Source organism: Nyctereutes procyonoides, unplaced genomic scaffold (genome assembly GCF_905146905.1).
Source record: "Nyctereutes procyonoides isolate TBG_1078 unplaced genomic scaffold, NYPRO_anot_genome, whole genome shotgun sequence".
NCBI classification, from domain to species: domain Eukaryota; kingdom Metazoa; phylum Chordata; class Mammalia; order Carnivora; family Canidae; genus Nyctereutes; species Nyctereutes procyonoides.
The window spans coordinates 20,611,236-20,628,344 of record NW_026575140.1 but is presented as its reverse complement, the minus strand read 5'-3'; the positions used below and the strand labels follow the sequence as shown (position 1 = coordinate 20,628,344).

At 51.4% G+C, this 17,109-nt stretch overlaps 1 protein-coding gene across 1 annotated transcript; it reads right to left on the bottom strand.

Annotated features, from left to right (window-relative positions):
- Positions 1-1,159: 1,159 nt before the first annotated feature.
- On the bottom strand, positions 1,160-16,309 carry MLYCD (malonyl-CoA decarboxylase). The gene is made up of 5 exons (XM_055304977.1): positions 15,762-16,309; positions 9,531-9,643; positions 8,269-8,425; positions 4,421-4,570; positions 1,160-2,331 (listed from the first exon to the last, which is right to left on the bottom strand). The coding sequence occupies exons 1-5, from the start codon at positions 16,302-16,304 to the stop codon at positions 1,798-1,800; spliced, it is 1,497 nt and encodes a 498-aa protein (XP_055160952.1). The 5' UTR covers positions 16,305-16,309; the 3' UTR covers positions 1,160-1,797.
- Between the last annotated feature and the right edge of the window lie 800 nt (positions 16,310-17,109).

Here is a 17,109-nt window from a genome sequence, read left to right as displayed (position 1 = left end):
AGTGATTAGGACTGATGCACAGAGACAGGACACTCATCCACCCACAGCCATCCATCTCAGGCTGTCTGGGCTGCTGAAACAAAATCCCAGCAGGAATTTACTGCTCGCAGCTCTGGAGGCTGGAAACCCAAGATCAGGGTGCCAGCACAGTCTGGTGAGGATCCTCTCAGTCACAGACGTTTTGTAACCTCACATGGTGGAAGGGGCAAGGGGGCTCTGTGGGGCTTGTTGAGGGCACAAATCCCACTCACGATGGCTCCGTGCTCATGTCCTGAACACTCCCTAAGTCCCCACCTCCTAATGTCATCACTTTTGGGGGACAGCGGTCCAAGATAGGAATGTGGTAGTGTGTGGGGGGGGATAGAACATCCAGACCGTAGCCTCATCCATATCCCTGACCCAGCCAGCTGGGTCCCATCTTACAGGGCACCTGCTAAACCATGCTAAGTCAAGATACGAGACTTGACAAGCAAGAGAACTCAGAGTGAGGTGGGAGGTGGGGGACAGGCACATGGATTCATTGTACTGTCCTGTCCACTTCTGTGTATCTGGTTTGAAAATGTCCACCATAATAAAGATATAAGGTATGAAACGTGGAGGTGGGGGTCAGGGGTCAGGACTGCAGTCTCACAGCACACGTGCCACACAGAAGCAGGTCGTGCATGAACTCTTCCCAAACTCCTAGATGGCAGTGCCCTGGGGCCCCTGTGAGGAGCTCCACAGCTCAAGCCCCATCAGCATTAGCTCAGAGCCATGCAAAGCAGCACCGGACTGCTTCCACCAGGATTCAGAAAAGGAGCAATTGCTCGTGGTGATTACTGTCACATCATTTGTTATCAGGCAATGAACCCACACAGGTGATGCAGAAGGACCAAGGGTTGGGTCTGGAAGATGAAGAGCACGATGGCCAGTGGACCCGTCTGCAGGAGTGAGAACAGTGAGCCCAAGCACACACCCTCCACTCCTCCTATAAGCCCAGGCACCACCCCTGCCTGCTTCTATTCACAGAGAACCCAGACCCGCCTGGGGCAGGCTGAGGACCCCTGGGGACCAATGACACAGCTGGTGTTTCAGAGCTCATTACAGCTCCTGAGGTCGTGGCTCTCAGAGGTGGCCACTACACTGTCTTAAATAACTATATGTTTAATGCTGCACAGAATGAGCTTGTTTGGTACTATTAGGTTCATTATGAACCTGCATCACCAAAGTTGTAAAGTCTACAATCCCATTCAAGCCCCAAGCACCACCACCTTGTGTACTCAACGATTTAATTTAGTAAACCCTGTGCACCACGAACATTTTCATATATTCAGGATCTCCAAAATTTGAGGCAATGTAGCACAGCCCTCTGTCCCTTTGTAGTGAGTAGAAAAAAATGGCTAAGACAACCATGGCTGGATTATGTTCTAAGCTTGAAGGAAAATCTGTTCTCACCCGGGCCATATGCCGGGGGCCTTGTGATGCTGGCCGGTCCACTCTGGGACGACAGCCAGCAGAGGCTCTAGAGCTTTCTGAGGATGGAGGTGCCAGAGCAGGGGCCCGGGCCCCTCTTCTGGGGAGAACACAGCATCCTCGCCCAGTCTGCATCCACCTGTGCTACTACCATCTGGCATCAGATACCGCACCTGTGTTCTTGAGATTGAAGGCAGGGCACAGCCTCCCAGTGTGACCTTGCTGTGGGCAAAAGAACACACGCCAACCCTGCTTTACTATAAAAAGCTCCTTTTCATATGTGACCTTCCCTGACCCATCCATAAAGTTCTCCTCTGAGTCGGGGACGTCTGCTTTGGGATGGGTTTAAAGTTTGCTGTTCTTCTGAAACTGGGCCACGAGGCTGAGGACCTGCTCGGAAGCTTTGATGTTCTTTGAGCAGAGGTAGCTGGTGCTGTTTGTGGCCGTCTCTGCTGGGTAGTACCGGTAGTTGACCATCAGGCCGCAGGAGCCAGTGATGCCCTTGAGGCTCACGTCGGCCATCCAGTTGATGCGCCAGATCACAGCTCCGTTCTGCAGGTGGAAGTTTGCCACAGGGTTCAGGGCGAAGCCCCGGTGCTTTTCTCCAAATAAGTACCACGCACAGAGCCTCATCAAAGGGGTCTGGAGTGCCCTGACCAGCTTTTCAGACTTGATCCACTCGCTGCTGCTGAGAAGGACCTTGAGGGTCTCATTAATGGGACCGCCTGTGATCTCAGAGATTTCTTTACATTCGGCATCTGTAAACAGTTCACTCCTCCCGTGTTCCTTTCCTTGTGAGCTCAGGAGTCCGAGAAGCCACTTGGTGAATCCAGGTATAGGAGACAGGCTTGAAAATGTCCCAAGATGAGGAAACTCTTTCTGTAAGGCACGGATGGTTGGGAAGGGAAAGTGGAGAAAACACACACAGGATTCAGCAGGTATGTCACTGAAACAGAAACGCCCCTCCATTTATCATTTAGGCATCATTAAGCGCTGCATGCTGCTGTATAGTTTCCAACATGGCATTTGCTGTGCATTAATTTTCTCCTTTCAGGGAACATTTATTAAGAACCTGACATATGCTAGGCCCTGGAGGTATCCCGAGTCCCCAGCGTGAGCCTTTACGACAGCTTCTCCATCTGAGTCATCTATCACAGTGGCAAGTCAGGAGCTGGGCCCGAAATGAGCAGTAGGGGCTGCTGTGATGTGAGGCCCGATATGCAGTCTTCTGACCACAGCTTTTGCCTGTCTGGTGCACCATGCCCCTCCCAGGACTTCTGTGGCCAGAGCCTGGTTCGGCACTTGGCACCAAGCACCCAGTGACTGTCGTGAATGAATACTTGCTTGCCTGCTCTATCACAATGCATGCGGATGGTGGGCTAGAAGGAGGGGCACCGGGTGTTTCTCCGTATCAGGCAGTACATCAGGCGACACGGTTCATGGTTAAATGACAGATCTCAAGAATCATTTCATAAAAACCCAGGATTTTCTGATTAAAAATGTAATGTATGCTCACTACAGAAGAACTTTCTTTTTTTAACTTATGATGGAAGCAAAAAAAAAAAAAACCCCCACAAAAAAACAAAAAGCCCCCATAAAAACCCTACCATCCTCCAGGACTCTGAGATACCTACCCCCCAGGTCTGATAAAGTGTGACTCCTCTGCTCTTTCTCTAGGCAGTGTTTTCCTGGCGTGAGACATTTATTTTATGTCTCTGCTTTATGAACCTGGATCATGAGCATTTTCTCATTTATCATTCAAAATTCAAAAATGTAACTGTAACAACAGAATAGTATTAAAAGATAAGACTATACCATGATTTTCCTAATTATGCTGTTTTCAATGGGCGTATCGGGCAGCTCTCCTGTCTGCCTTTATGAACTGTGATGCACACACTAGTGCAGGAGAATGACAGGGCTTTCTTTGGTGTTCTCCCTGGTGACTTCCCAGCTCACAGCTGAGCACAGGACCCGTGACCCCTCCTCCCTCACCCCAGGATGGCTACTGGGTGGAGTGGCCAACTCTGCTCGACTCACAAGTCAAATCTGTGGGTGAATACCCAGAACCCTGGATACCGCTCTTCTGATGGCCTTTCTCCCCCTAATACACCCCCTGCTCCATTTATCAACAGCGTCAAAAAGAAGGAAATAAGAAACTTATATTAATTAGATGTGGCTTCCATCGCCTCTGGGGAAAAGGTGGAAAGAGAGTGATTCTAAATGAAGCTCATATCCATCTGAATCCTGAGTTCTCAGATTTAAGATTGATTATGAATTTAATACAAAGCACGTCAGTATTTTAATTCCATTCTGCCATTCTCCATGGAAGGGCTGCTGCTGTGGGTATCGTGCTGAAATCACCCAAAGCAGAGAGCACCACTCTCAGAGCCAATTATTAGCAATCTAATTATTTTACCTAATAATTAGATTTTGCTCACTGTAGCTCACTCAAGCCCCTTATGAGATCATTTCAGAAAGCTAGACCTGGAGTGAACATGAACATCTCTTGTAGGATGGTGAAAGGTTTTTCCCAGGGCAACAGAGGGAAGGTATTAAAAAAAAAAAAAACAACAACAACAAAAAAAGCCAGTGTGTTTACCTTCAAGCTGCCTGGTCTAACCTTGACCATACCTCACGGCTGACAGGGAAGCTGAGTGGTGTGGGGGCCAGTGAGGCACAGCCAGAGGGACCACAGAGTGTGCCATCCACACTCGGGGGTGGGGGGTGAAGGGGATGGTGGTAATGAAGGAGGGTAAGCACATACAAGATGAGACAGGCCCTGGCCACACGGGGTGAGTTCCCTGGAAGGGCTGATGTCCTCGGAAGATATCTTTCTCAGGACTGCCTCATCCTCCCGAGTTGTCTCCGGGCACCTGGGACATGCCAAGAGGCAATCTGGCTCTTTCCCACCCCTCCCAGCCCCCTCTAGACCCTCTCTCTCATCCCACAGCCCCTGCGCCATGCCCACCTGCAGCTCCTTGAGCACTCGCTTGACCAGGACAGTGCCCAGCTCCACACCTTGCAGTCCAGGCTGTGTCAGGCTGATGGAGTAGAAGATGGCCGCAGAGATCTTACTCCTGTCCTCCGTCTCCGAGGGAGGACACTCCTTCACTATGGCCTAGAAAACACCACAGTGGTGATGGCAGGGCCTGGGTCCCTGGGCGGGAGCCTGGAGACCAAGGACCAGGCTCTGGAGATGGAAGGCCTGTTCCAATTTGCAATCTCTCTGGAGGCAGCAACTGCATAGCCTCCCCAGGGCTGTTTGCTCATCCTGTACCGTTTAGGTCACTTTGAACTTCTGGAAAAACCAGGAGTGTCTCCTGTCTTTTCCAGGCCTTTGTGATGAATCTCCTCCCCTACGGTACCCAGATCTAACCCCAGGCACCCAAACCTAGCCCTAGCAGGTACGCCTCTACTTCCCGGGGCTGCCCTGCACAGGCCTGCAGCTTCTAGCCCCTAGTTATTTCTGTTCCTTTGCCCAGCTCTAGATTTTTAGATTTTTCAATAGGTCATACCTGCTCATATATAGTTTTTCTCTTAGAAAATTCATATTTCTGTGTACCTTTTTGATTTTGTGCTACAACCTTGTTTTTCCTTAGGGGAAACACACATCCATGCACGCACACACGTGCACCGCCACTCCCCCACCCCCACCCCCCGCTATCTAGAAAAGACTCTTTGTCGGGGCTGATCTCATTAGCTGTGAGTTCTGAATGCAGAGATTTCTGGACCTTACCATCTGAAGGTTGCCTGACCACAGGGCAGGTGGTTACCTTTGGTCTTCTTTAATGCAGGTACACCAGCTTGCTTCTCCAGAATACATCTAAGCTACTCTAACTTGCACCAGCTACATCTGACTCTTGCAGTAGGGAGTTTGGCCAGAGCCTGTGATGAGGCCTCAGAGGGTTTCTGAAATTATGTCTGGAATAAGGGATCCCGGTCATGTCCCCCGGGGAGAAAGACCTCCAGCTTTCATCCCCTTCAGATGCTCAGAGGGTCTTTCCTGGGACTCCCTTTTTTTAAAGATTTTATTAATTATTTATTATTTATTTATTTGAGAGAGAGAGAGAGAGAGAGAGAGAGAAAGCAAGCACAAACAGAGGGAGCAGCAGGCAGAGGGAGAGGGAGAAGTAGGCTCCCTGCTCAGCAGGGAGCCTGATGTGGAACTCGATCCCATGACCCTGAGATCGCCACCTAAGCACCCCTTTCCTGTGACTCCTTAAAAATCAAGAACTGCTGCCATAAGAAAGTGGGGTGGTAGGGCAGCCCGGGTGGCTCAGCAGTTTAGCGTCGCCTTCAGTCCAGGGCCTGATCCTGGAGACCCAGGATCTAGTCCCGTGTAGGGCTCCCTGCATGGAGCCTGCTTCTCCCTCTGCCTATGTCTCTGCCTCTCTCTCTCGCTCTGTGTCTCTCATAAATAAATAAAATCTGAAAGAAAGAAAGAACAGAAAAGAAAGAAAAGAAAAAAGGAAAAGAAAAGGAAAGGAAAGGAAAGGAAAGGAAAGGAAAGGAAAGGAAAGGAAAGGAAAAGAAAAGAAAGAAAAGGTGGATGGTGACCCAGAGGGAGGGGCACCCCTGGGGCTGTGCCATGCCCTCTCCTAGGGCTGGGCTCTGATGGAGGGCTGGGTCAGGGCACATCTTGAGCCTGGTCTTCACCTTGTGGGTCTTCATCTTTGTCATTCCAGAACTTTGTAGGTTATCTTGTGTTCCCTACTCAAAAAGCTCCGGCAAATCTTTTTTAAAAGTATTCAAAATGCAGATGAATCTTTCTTTTGTTTTATAAGGAAGATGTGTACAATGGCAAGGAGATAAGAAGTAAACAGTTAAGGAAGAAATCACAAGTTACTCCATAACCTAATGCCAAGTCCTGCTGTTAACCTTGGGGTGAACACTTCCAGTCTGTCTCACTGGCTATAGGTATGTTAACACTAACACAGGCGCGTGTGCATACACATGCCTGCACATGACCCCCTCCCCCATATGCCCAATCTCCCACACAGAAGGTGCTGCTCTGAGGGCTAGGTTGGAATCCTGTTTCCTCCTCACTGGTTCTGGGACTGGGGGAAAACCCCTAAGCCTCAGTCTTCTCCCACTTAAACGAGGACAGTAATACCGGGAATGATGCCTAACTTACATGGTGCTGCAAGCAGGGACACAGGGGACATGTTTCAGGGGCTGATGGGCACCAAGCAAATGTTCACTCGAGATGTATATAAGGAAGAGTGCACTACACATGCTAGTCTGGGATCTGAATTTTACTCCAAAGTGAGTCAAGGCTGGCTTCCTGCATCAAAACTGTAGAACAAAATCAACATTTAAATGCACGCATGGAGCTCCAGGGTGTGAGGATGTACCAGATGCACATGCCTTCGTTTCTTCCCTGCAACCTCTGTAGCAGGTGGTCCGGCCATCATTTCTGGCCTTTTGAAATAGTACACAATGCTGTGATGAACAAGCGCCTGGACTCCTGGGTCAGAGCATCTCCCAGGGACAACCCCTCAGAGTGGAAATCATAGGTCGGAAAGAAGGCTCATTCTCCACTTTCACAGATGCTGCCACCCGCCCTGAGCATTTGAAGGGGATGAAAGCTGGAGGCCATTCTCCCCTGGGGGACACACCTGGGCTCCCCCATTCCAGACTCAATTTTAGAAAGCTCGTGGACTTCCAGGCCTCCAGTGTGTGAGGGCCGGCTCCCTCAGACACGAAACCTATCAGGGAACTCCTCCCTGATGGTCAGGAACACCTGGCCCCTTGGCCTTGCTTGATTTCTCTGCCTTCTGCTACTAGGAAACGCTGCCTGTGAGCCCATCCTGGATCTGTTCTCATCTTTCCAGCTTCCTAATCAGCCGTTCCTAACGCAAAGCCCCAGCCCACTGCGTCCCATGAGCCCGAAGCGACTCAGGTGTCTGTTTCCCTCACCTGCCTTTCCCTTCCTCGCAGTCTGTCCCTGTCCCTAGCACCCCTGCACTGGTTCTTCTTCTGCAGCCTGCCCTCCCCGTGCTGTACCCTGCATCCTCTGGAAGGATGTAGACTTTCTCACCAACTCCATGGCAGGCCGGGCCTGGTCTCTCCACAGGCTGCTGCCTGGGGAAGAGCCCTGAGCCTGCAGAAGGCTGACTGCACAGTCTTTTAAACCTGCCCACAGGGGATCCCTGGGTGGCGCAGCGGTTTAGCGCCTGCCTTTGGCCCAGGGCGCGATCCTGGAGACCCGGGATCGAATCCCACGTCGGGCTCCCGGTGCATGGAGCCTGCTTCTCCCTCTGCCTGTGTCTCTGCCTCTCTCTCTCTGTGTGTGACTATCATAAATAAATAAAAATTTAAAAAAATTAAAAAAAAAAAATAAACCTGCCCACAGGGCAGCCCTGGTGGCTCAGTGGTTTAGCGCCACCTTCAGTCCAGGGACTGATCCTGGAGACCCAGATCGAGTCCCGTGTCGGGCTCCCTGCATGGAGCCTGCTTCTCCCTCTGCCTGTGTCTCTGCCTCTCTCTCTCTGTGTGTCTCTCATGAATGAATAAATAAAATCTTTAAAAAAAAACCTGCCCACAGGCACTTAACGAAGCTCAGATGCGGAAATGAGTACCCTCCCTTCCTTAACTACATCTCTGTTCAAGGTCACTTCCTGCAGAGGAACACCATCCTTCTCCTGAAACCGTCCTCCTACAAGGCGCCTACTCTCCGTAGCTACAGAGCTCTAGCCAATTCAAAACATAAATGCCTCATGCAATGTACTCTGTAAAGGGGGATCCTGCCACGTTTTAGAAAAATGTGAGGGGCTCTGTAGGATGCTTGGCTGTACAGTGACCACCTGCAGGTACCTGGATGTTGTTGGAGATGTCACCGGTCAATGCCACGTGCAGCACAATCAAGGGTTCCTCGGGGGTTGTGCAGTGAGAAAAGAAGTAACATCTTCTGTACGGCCCAACGCGGCGCTTCATGTCCATCCAATTTTTCACAGGATGCACAGCCTCCGACCTGAATTAGAAAAAAGGAAGATGGTTGGACAAGTCACGAGTCAAATATCCACTGCTGATTCCTATTCATATGACTCACTAAAGTCAAATAAATCCTTCAAGTGCATCTTCAATGGACTCTTGAGGAGAATTCAAAGAAAATCATTTTAATATGAAACAGCAATGACTTAGAGGAACTCCAACTAATGACCATTTTACACAGATTGTCCTTTTATTTTTAACACCTTAAGACTAGTTTGCAGGGCCCTTGGGAAGCAGTTGTGCAGATTTTATTGTATTTTTAAAAAAGATTTTTATCTATTCATTTATTTGAGTGAGAGAGAGAGGAGGGTGAGAATCTCAAGCAGACTAACCACTGAGTGTGCAGTCTGACACAGGGCTCAATCTTATGACCCTGAGATCTTGACCTGAGCAGAAACCAAGAGTCAGACACTCAAACGACTGAGCCACCCAGGTGCCCATACAGATTTTAATGCAAAAAACTAGCTGCATGCTTCATGGGTGAACATCTTGGCTTTTATTCCTCTGAGTCTCCGTGGTGTAGGGGTCAGTGCTGCCAGTGTGCATCCTGGTCCCACTGGTCTAGCAACCTCCCCCAACCGCCGTATTGTTTTCAACACGTGAAATGGCAGTCTCTGGAATTTGTCATGCTTCAAAGTGCAACCTTTTGTAAGCCTTCTCTTCCTTAAGATGGCATGGAGTGTGAAGATCCTGAGATGGAAAGAGCTTCTCTTGTCTGAGGACCATGTGATATGGCAGCCTGGGCTTTCCCGTGTCCCAGGCATGCTGGCATCATGCACCATACAGCCCGTTCAGGGATTTATTAGCCAAGGGAGAAGTTTTCACAACTAGGGGAGATACTAGTGCATACTCAGTCCAGTGAAGTCCTGCAGCTCTGATGATGGGGCCTCATGATGGAAAGCTCGAGGACACAAGTGGAACCTCAGATGTAGGCCTGTGGGCAGAATGGTTGGTGCCCATCTGTGATCTCGACATCACCTGCTAGGACAGCCACATCTGTGAATACCGCTTGGAACCAAATGCACGTGTGGATGGAGACCGGCTTTCAGCTAACATTTAGGAAAAGTGAAAGCCTTAATACTTACTCACTGATTTTCTGCAGCACTTCACAGGGCGAGTGCCAGGTGACCCGTTCTAGGCTTAGGAAGCCCGAAGAGAACCACTCTGAGAGCATAGCCTTCAGCACTCCATTCATCTCCTGAAAGGGAGAACATAAAGTGCTGGCTTTCAGGGACAAGAGAGCAAGCCCACCTCTGCCTTGTCATCAGCTGCGCACTGGGTAAAGCAGCGAAGCAGGACACAAAAGCAGCCTGCGGGGTGGTTCCCCAAATGGCTTCTCTGCAGGACCTATCAGAGCAGGGGTGTGACATCCAGCTTTCTGTGGCCCGAGTAGGTAAGAGACCTCAAAGGGAGCACTCAATTTCAGCTGAGCTGCCCCAATCAAATGGTATGTTCTGATGCATTCACCGTAGTGAACATGACTGAAAACGTGAAGTTGACAGAGCAAAGGATGGTGCGCCATGAAGGGCAGCATGGGGCTCCGGTCCTCGCCCTCTCAGGAACACTCTGGGATGTGCTGAAACATCTTCCCTTGTTCCCCAAGAGAAACCAGTGCTGGATCCAGGCGCTACAGTTGTCAACTCTTAGATACGCATTTTCACATCTGAACATCTCTTAAGTCGAGATGCATTTTTTTATGTGACAGTGGGTCACCGTTTCCTTGGGAGTGGTTTTCCCTACTTTAGTAGAACGTAAGTAAAATAGTGGTCTGGCAATCAGTGCATTTGGATTTGATGAAATTATCCTAATTTTACTTATTTGTACCCGATCTACTTCTAGGAATAACATGAGCCAACTTCACCTTTCAAGCAAGAATGGCAGCAGGTGCACAGAGAAAGGAGAGGATGCAGGGGCAGACCAGGCTCAGGGTGGTGTCCATGACACACTGAACATGGAACAGGATGGGCTCCCTGCCAGCCAGAGCGAGAGGATCCCTGGGGCAGCAGACACAGCCTGTAGTTCCTCAATAGCTGCCTCCTTTCTTCCAAATGCACAGAAGCCTTATGCTTTTGGTAGGCACATGGTGGTCCAGATTCAAGATCACACTGCAGCTAGGGGCAGTCAGAAGACTGACTTCCCACCAATCAGATACAAGCAGAAGTGTCCTGCTGCAGCTCCTGGGAATCTTAAAAAACGGCAGGAGTATACTTTGCCCATCTTTTCTTTGTTGCTCCCCATGGTTAGGACTGGATTAGCCAAGTTCTGGGTCGGGAATGCTGGCAACTCTGCCACATTTATAAGAGGAGAATGTGAGAAGTGCCTAGTTTCAGTATCAATTCAGGGTTAAGGATGAAAGAAATGGTTTGGCAAGTGAGAGCTTTCCCTCCAAGGTCTCTTGGTTCTATTTTGGGCTACTGACGGCTGTGAAATGTGACCCTGCCACATGAGATCTGGGAATGTAGGTGAAAGGGCACAAGTCCCCAAGCTCGGTGCTCACTTGGCACAGCTGTTCCGGCTGGAGGGCAGCACCGTGTGCAGCAAGGCTGCAGGATCACAGGCAACAGGAAGGGACGAAACCGCCTCTGTTTTATGCTCATCAGTTCAGCCATTGATCCAAGGCACACACACAACTGCTGGGAATCCAGTCTGTGTGGGCTTGGTTTTCTGGACCTGCCAACTGTGGTTATCTTGGAGGACACTGTGCAGAAGGCCAGTCAACCTCCCCTTTTGGCAGAGAAAAAGCTGTCTCCCTCCCCCTCTTCTGAAGTTTTTGGCTATCGAGATCTTGTGTTTGGAATGTGTAGACAAATTAGTTGTCGTTGCTCAGAACCCCTGAGCTGGGACAGGGAGCTAGAAGCACCGGACAGGGTCCTGGTGGCACAGCTAAAACATTCTATGTACAGTTTCAGCTGGTAGAAGCTGTTGTCCCCTCTGGGGGGTGGGGTGCGGCATCCTTGCCTAACTACAAATGAGGTCCTTTTTCCATATAGCTGAGCACAGAACTTAGTAGAACCAACAAGGCCACTATGTTCACTGAAAAACAGGGCAAGTCACCAAAAGAGGTTGTATGAGAAAGGGTCCAATGTGCCCAGACCTCACAAGAGTGGGGACGCTGGCCAGTCTGCTGTGCGTTTAACCCCCTCTCTCCTGCCCCCCATGCTTCTGTCAAGACCTGCACACCTTTCATCTCACTGGAATTTCTATGTCCAAACTGCCATCAAGAAACCTATTTTTTTAATGACAACTTTCCTCTGGGGCCCACAAGCCACTGAACAGTGCTCGGACCTCCTAGAACGGGAACTCGAGTCATCTTCAAGGGGGATTTTATCTCTAAGAAATATAACTCTTCAATCCCAATTGACTTCTGGAGGAAAACAGCTTCTAAACCACACAGCCCTCACAACCCCTACTTCTAGTAATCACAACCAGGGACAGTGACAACTGTGCCCTCATCTGTGATTTTGAGCTATGCTGCACAAGTAATCCCTTGAGCGCTTCTTAGAAGAGAAGCAGGCTGACTTTGAACATGCCTTGCTGTGCAATCTCTCAGCTCACTACACAGCTGACAGGCCCACAGGTGAACCGACCTATTATCACCTCAAATCACGCCTCTACTCAGTGGGTGGCAAAGGTGGTCCAGAGACCCGGCCCCTTCCATCTCCACACAGTGCTCCCTCAATACCTGCTGTCCTGTGAAAGAAACCTAATTGGCTTCCTTTTTGGCCTCAAACTTGTCAGGTACTCTAAAAATGCCACTGCACCCTAAAGGTTTCAGTAAACAAGAGCCTGCCGTGGGGACGCAATGGACCAAGTGTATTCCAGGATGGATGCTCAGGGCCAAGCCCACAGCAGCCCTCATGCAAACTGGTGGGTGTCCACGTGATTTCATCCAGCAAGTTCAGAGGTCAGCAGGTGCGAGAGTAGTACAGCTGGGACCGGGTGCCGTGTGGACAGTGAGGGCTGCTGAGATCTGGGGTGACAGCAGAGCAAGCTCCCTACTCCCCAGCATCATAGGGCACCGCAAGGACCCTGAGCCATTTGGGACTCCTGCTCTAAAGCTTCATGTGCCAAACTTACAGCAGTTTCTAACACTGAATTCCTCAGAGCAAAAAATTCTGTGTTGCCCCCTTTAGCTTCTATGCAAAATCCAGAATTAGGTAGAAGAAATGGAATCAAAGTGGGTTGCACGCATTGATTCTGGTGACAAATTACCAAATTGGATCCCAGTGACAATTGCTATGGATTAAAAAAACCCTGTTCTCTGAACGATTTAAACTACAGGGATTAAAAAAATGTTATGTGGCTATGGAGAGCAAGGGAGAAGGGAATTGATGGATTTAGCACTAACAGTTATATGCACTAGACTGGAGGACAGGATGTCAAGGTAGAGAAATGGGAGAGGTTGACTGAGCAACTGGAAAAGGCTTCTTGTACCGGGTGTGTCCAGACCAGATGTGGAGGCCAAGGTCTGGCTATTGTTACTCCTCCTCTGCAAGAAAGGCTATTATTCCACCTGACTTTTTGCCTCTGGGTACACAATGTTTCTTCCATGTGTGGACTGCTTTGGTTAAAAAAAAAAAAAAAACACCTGAGAGCCTGGCATTGATGGCAGCCCAGGATCTCCCCAGAGCAAGCCCCTCTGGCCCCCAAATCAAGTCTTTCTGTTACAGCTTTCAGCTGCTCTGCTCCTTCTTGCCTGCATGACAGCCAAGTTTTCCTGCATGGGGAAGAGCAAGGGGATGGACGTTTGGTAGTGTCTGACACACTGGGAGGATTTAGAACTGGATGGGTCCTTAGACATTGCTGGGGCCAACTGCTGAAATCTACCACGGGCTGTCCAGACATCTGACGCAGCGTCTCTACTGTGCAGACATGTTCCAAGCCCTCTGGGCTCCCCTCCGGGCTCAGAACTCTTGAGTGCAGCAGTCAGATGTCAAGTCAAACGGGACCAGTAAGTGTGCTCTGTCCTGTGGCAGGGAACCTCATCTCATCTCAGGCCTCTCATCTCAGGTGCCATTCAACATTTGGCTACGCAAGACATTTAAAACAAGGCTCCTAGTTTTCAAGGAGCTGATCATCTAGCTGGAGTTTAGGGGATGTGTGTGGAGGAATAATACATTTCAAATGCTAAATTCTGACGGTAAGGTATAGAATCCAAGAGAGTAAGAATAATAATGCACACACAAATAACAACACGGGCTACGAAGCTAAAAACTGGATGATGCCACTTTGAACTGGACTGTTAGAAAAGCTGAGTGATGAGCAGCTCCTACTCTTAAGTGCCTCCCAGGCAAGAAGCACGCAGTAATGCGGGGTTGGGAACTTTCCATCAAAGAGCCAGCTTGACTGGAGTGAAGAATTGTAAAGCTGAGAAGCTGGAAATGTCCAGGGTGGTTTGCTGTGCACCAGAAACGCCAAAGGGAAGACATTAAATGCTGATCCTTCTGGCCATGGCAGGATTGATGATTCAGCAGCAAGGAAGACTGACCAGTGGCTCCAGAGAAAGATGAGTGCTGATATTACTGGTAAGCCGGAAGCTTGTAAGTTTACTCTTGTGAAAAGTAAATTCGTTCACAACTAGAGAACATTAAACTCCCCATTTGGTAAAACTATGTAAAACAAAGCCATTCATTAACTGGGTTGTTTGATCTTGCCTTTGGTTTTGCAAAATCAGGCAAATACTAAGAAAACTAAATCCCTTTTAGATCCAGTAAAGTCACCGGCTCCGAGAATCAACGTGTATCGACCAAGTACACAACTCTGGAGTCAAGACTGGGTTTGCGTTCCAGCTGGGCACTCTAGACACTGCACATGACCTTGATGATCTTTAATCACCTCATCTGTACAACAGGTCCCTACGGCTTGCTGAAAATGAGATGAGCCAAGTGTGCGAAAAGCACCTGCCAGCCACCAAGCCTGCTCTTAACTCTTCCCATACTAAGCTACGATGGAAACTCCTGACCAGGTGACCTTAATGCTAGGAGCATGCCTGGTATAAGATAAACACCCGATGGCTGAGTGTTGTATGGAAGGATGGATAGAAGGGTGGATGATTTTTATTCTGGGACAAGTGACATTCTACCTAATTCTCCAGGCTTCCATGCAATTAGAATCAAGCTTCAGAAGGACCACCACTTGCTTTAAGTAAATAACCCATGTGCTTGGATCAAAGACTAAACCCAAGTGGATGGGGATGCAAACAGAGTGGAGAACATGAAGCCTCAGGCATTCAGACTGGGCCGGAGTCAGAAACGTGATGGATTCAGACCGTGGCCCCGGATTAACATTTAGTGTCATAAAGGAATCAGCTGTCATGAGTAATCAATCGCAGCACTGTTATCACTGAGCTTAACTCCATTCTTAACCATCCCCAGTATTTGTGCATCTAAGGCCAGACAGTCAAGAAAGAGGAAGTCTCTTCCAAACACCGTAACTCACATGATGTGGCTATAAAAGCACAGTGCAAACCTCAGACTGAGCTGGGAGTAGATGACTGGAGACATACCTATTTGCTGGGAGTCCTTGGTCAAGTCTCCGAACCTCAGCATGTTTCCTTAACCGGCCTAAGAGTGAGGCGGTGAACATAAAAATGATCATGCCAGTGTTCCAGCTTTTGAGTGAATTATGACACAACCGTTCAACTGCTCAGTTTTTTAAAAGCCGACTGCACCTATAAAGGTTCTGAATGCCAGAAGCTTCCTGAAAGATTTACGCCATTTTGTTGTTGTTGTTTGTGGTTCACTAAAAGGGCAGGCTAGGGGCCCCTTCGGATTTAATACCGAAGGTAGAAGAGGACCGTATTCAACTGCCCTCAATCTTCCAAGTCGTCATAATTTCAATCCTCAAGTATCTGTTGGCACCTAACGTGAGCTCACCGAGCCAAGCGTCTGATTGCTCAAGGACCCAACCTGGGATCATCACACTTCAGGGCCGCGCTCCGGAAGGTGCGATGGAGACCAGAGACCTCATCTCTGTGCGCTCCGCGCGGCTTCTCAAGACAAGGCGCTAACGCAGAGCGGGTGCGCAGCGAACTTTGCGCCGACGGCGTCAGGGGTTGCGGAGGGCTACGGGATACTCAGTTCGCTGCTCATTCAAGTAGGCCGCACAGACGGAACTCGGCTAAAATGATAAAAAGGGGGGGCCTTCGTGGAGCGCACTTAACCCGGGAGGAGGCGCGGACGGCGCGTTAGAGTAGGCGGTGCCAGGAGTCGCTAGTCGCTAGGGAGCCCTCCGGGGTGAGCCCGGGGCCGGGCGAGGGCGCGGGGGCAGGCGGGGCCGGGGGGGGGGGGGCGGCGGGGCCCCGGGCGGGGCCTTACCCGGACGTGCGGGCCCTCCAGCAGCTTGAGCGCCTGCGCCTCGAGCAGGTCGGCCCGCAGCCGCACCAGGAAGCGCACGCCGCCGTCCAGCTTGCTGATGTGGTGGAAGAGGCCGCGGTAGCGCGGCACGAGCGCGTAGCGCAGCCGGTCCTCCGCCTGCAGCAGCACGGCCGCCTCCCGCGGCTGCTCGCGCAGCTGGAGCACGCCGGCGCTCTGCTCGGCCACCTGGCCGTGGTCCACGCCGAAGCCGCGCGCCAGGCGGCTCAGCAGGTCGGCGCGCTCGGCCGCCGCGGCCAGGCCGCCGTAGAAGCTCACGAAGTCCGCGCACTGGCCCTCGGCCGGCGCCGGCGTCTTCTCGCGCAGCTCGTAGGCCGGCGTGGCGGGCACGGCGCGGCGCAGCAGCTCGTCCATGGCCCGCTCCGGGGCGCCCGCCGCCGCCGCCGCCCCGCGCGACACCCGGGGTCCGGCCGGCCGCGGCGGCCGCGGGGGCAGCCGCAGCGGGAAGAGGCGCCGCGCCGTCCGCGCCGGCCCCAGGCCTCGCATGGCGCCGCACGACAGCTGCCTCCGGGGGAGGGCGCCGGCGCCGGCGCCGCGGGGCTTCCGGCTTCCGACTTCCGGCGCGCGGCGCCGCCCCTCACTGGTCGAGGCCGAGGGGGCGGGCGGAGCGGCGGCCAATCGGAGGGCAGGGCGGGGGCGGGGCGGAGCCCGGCGCGAGGCCAAGTGCGACCAGAGGTCCCCGCCCCCCCGCGGAGCTGCGGGCGAGTCACCGCCGGGAGTCGCCGCCGGGAGTCGCCGCCCGGGCCGCTGTGCTCCTGCCCCGGCGCCGAGCGCTGCCACCGCACGGTGCCTCGGACTCACCTGGGGGACACCTGTAGGAACGCGCTACACCTGCAGACTCCTGGCCCAGCGTGTCTGGGGAGGAGCCTCGGAAGCTGCGTGCTTGCTACCAAGTGTCCCTGGTGGTGGCAGTTCGCTGCCAGGGCAGCCTTTGTCCTAACCCGTGCTCAGGCGCTCTCAGTTCATTGCCAGGGTCTGATTGTTCAAGAAATACTCCCGGAGCTGCAGCCCTCCTTTCTGCTGAGGTCGGGACCCGGGTCTCCGGCTGCCTGCGCCATAGTTTTTCTTGGAAGTTAAATGGGGTTTTCCTAACCATCCTAACCATCTTGGTCCTCAACCTGTCCCTCCTTCTTTAGATAGATAGATAGATAGATAGATAGATAGATAGATAGATAGATAGATAAAATAAGATAAATTATTTTAGAGAGAGAGCGAGCACACGTGCACAAGCAGGAGGAGGGACAGAGAGGCTGAATTCCAAGGAGATGTCCCCACCTCACCCTCTACCTCC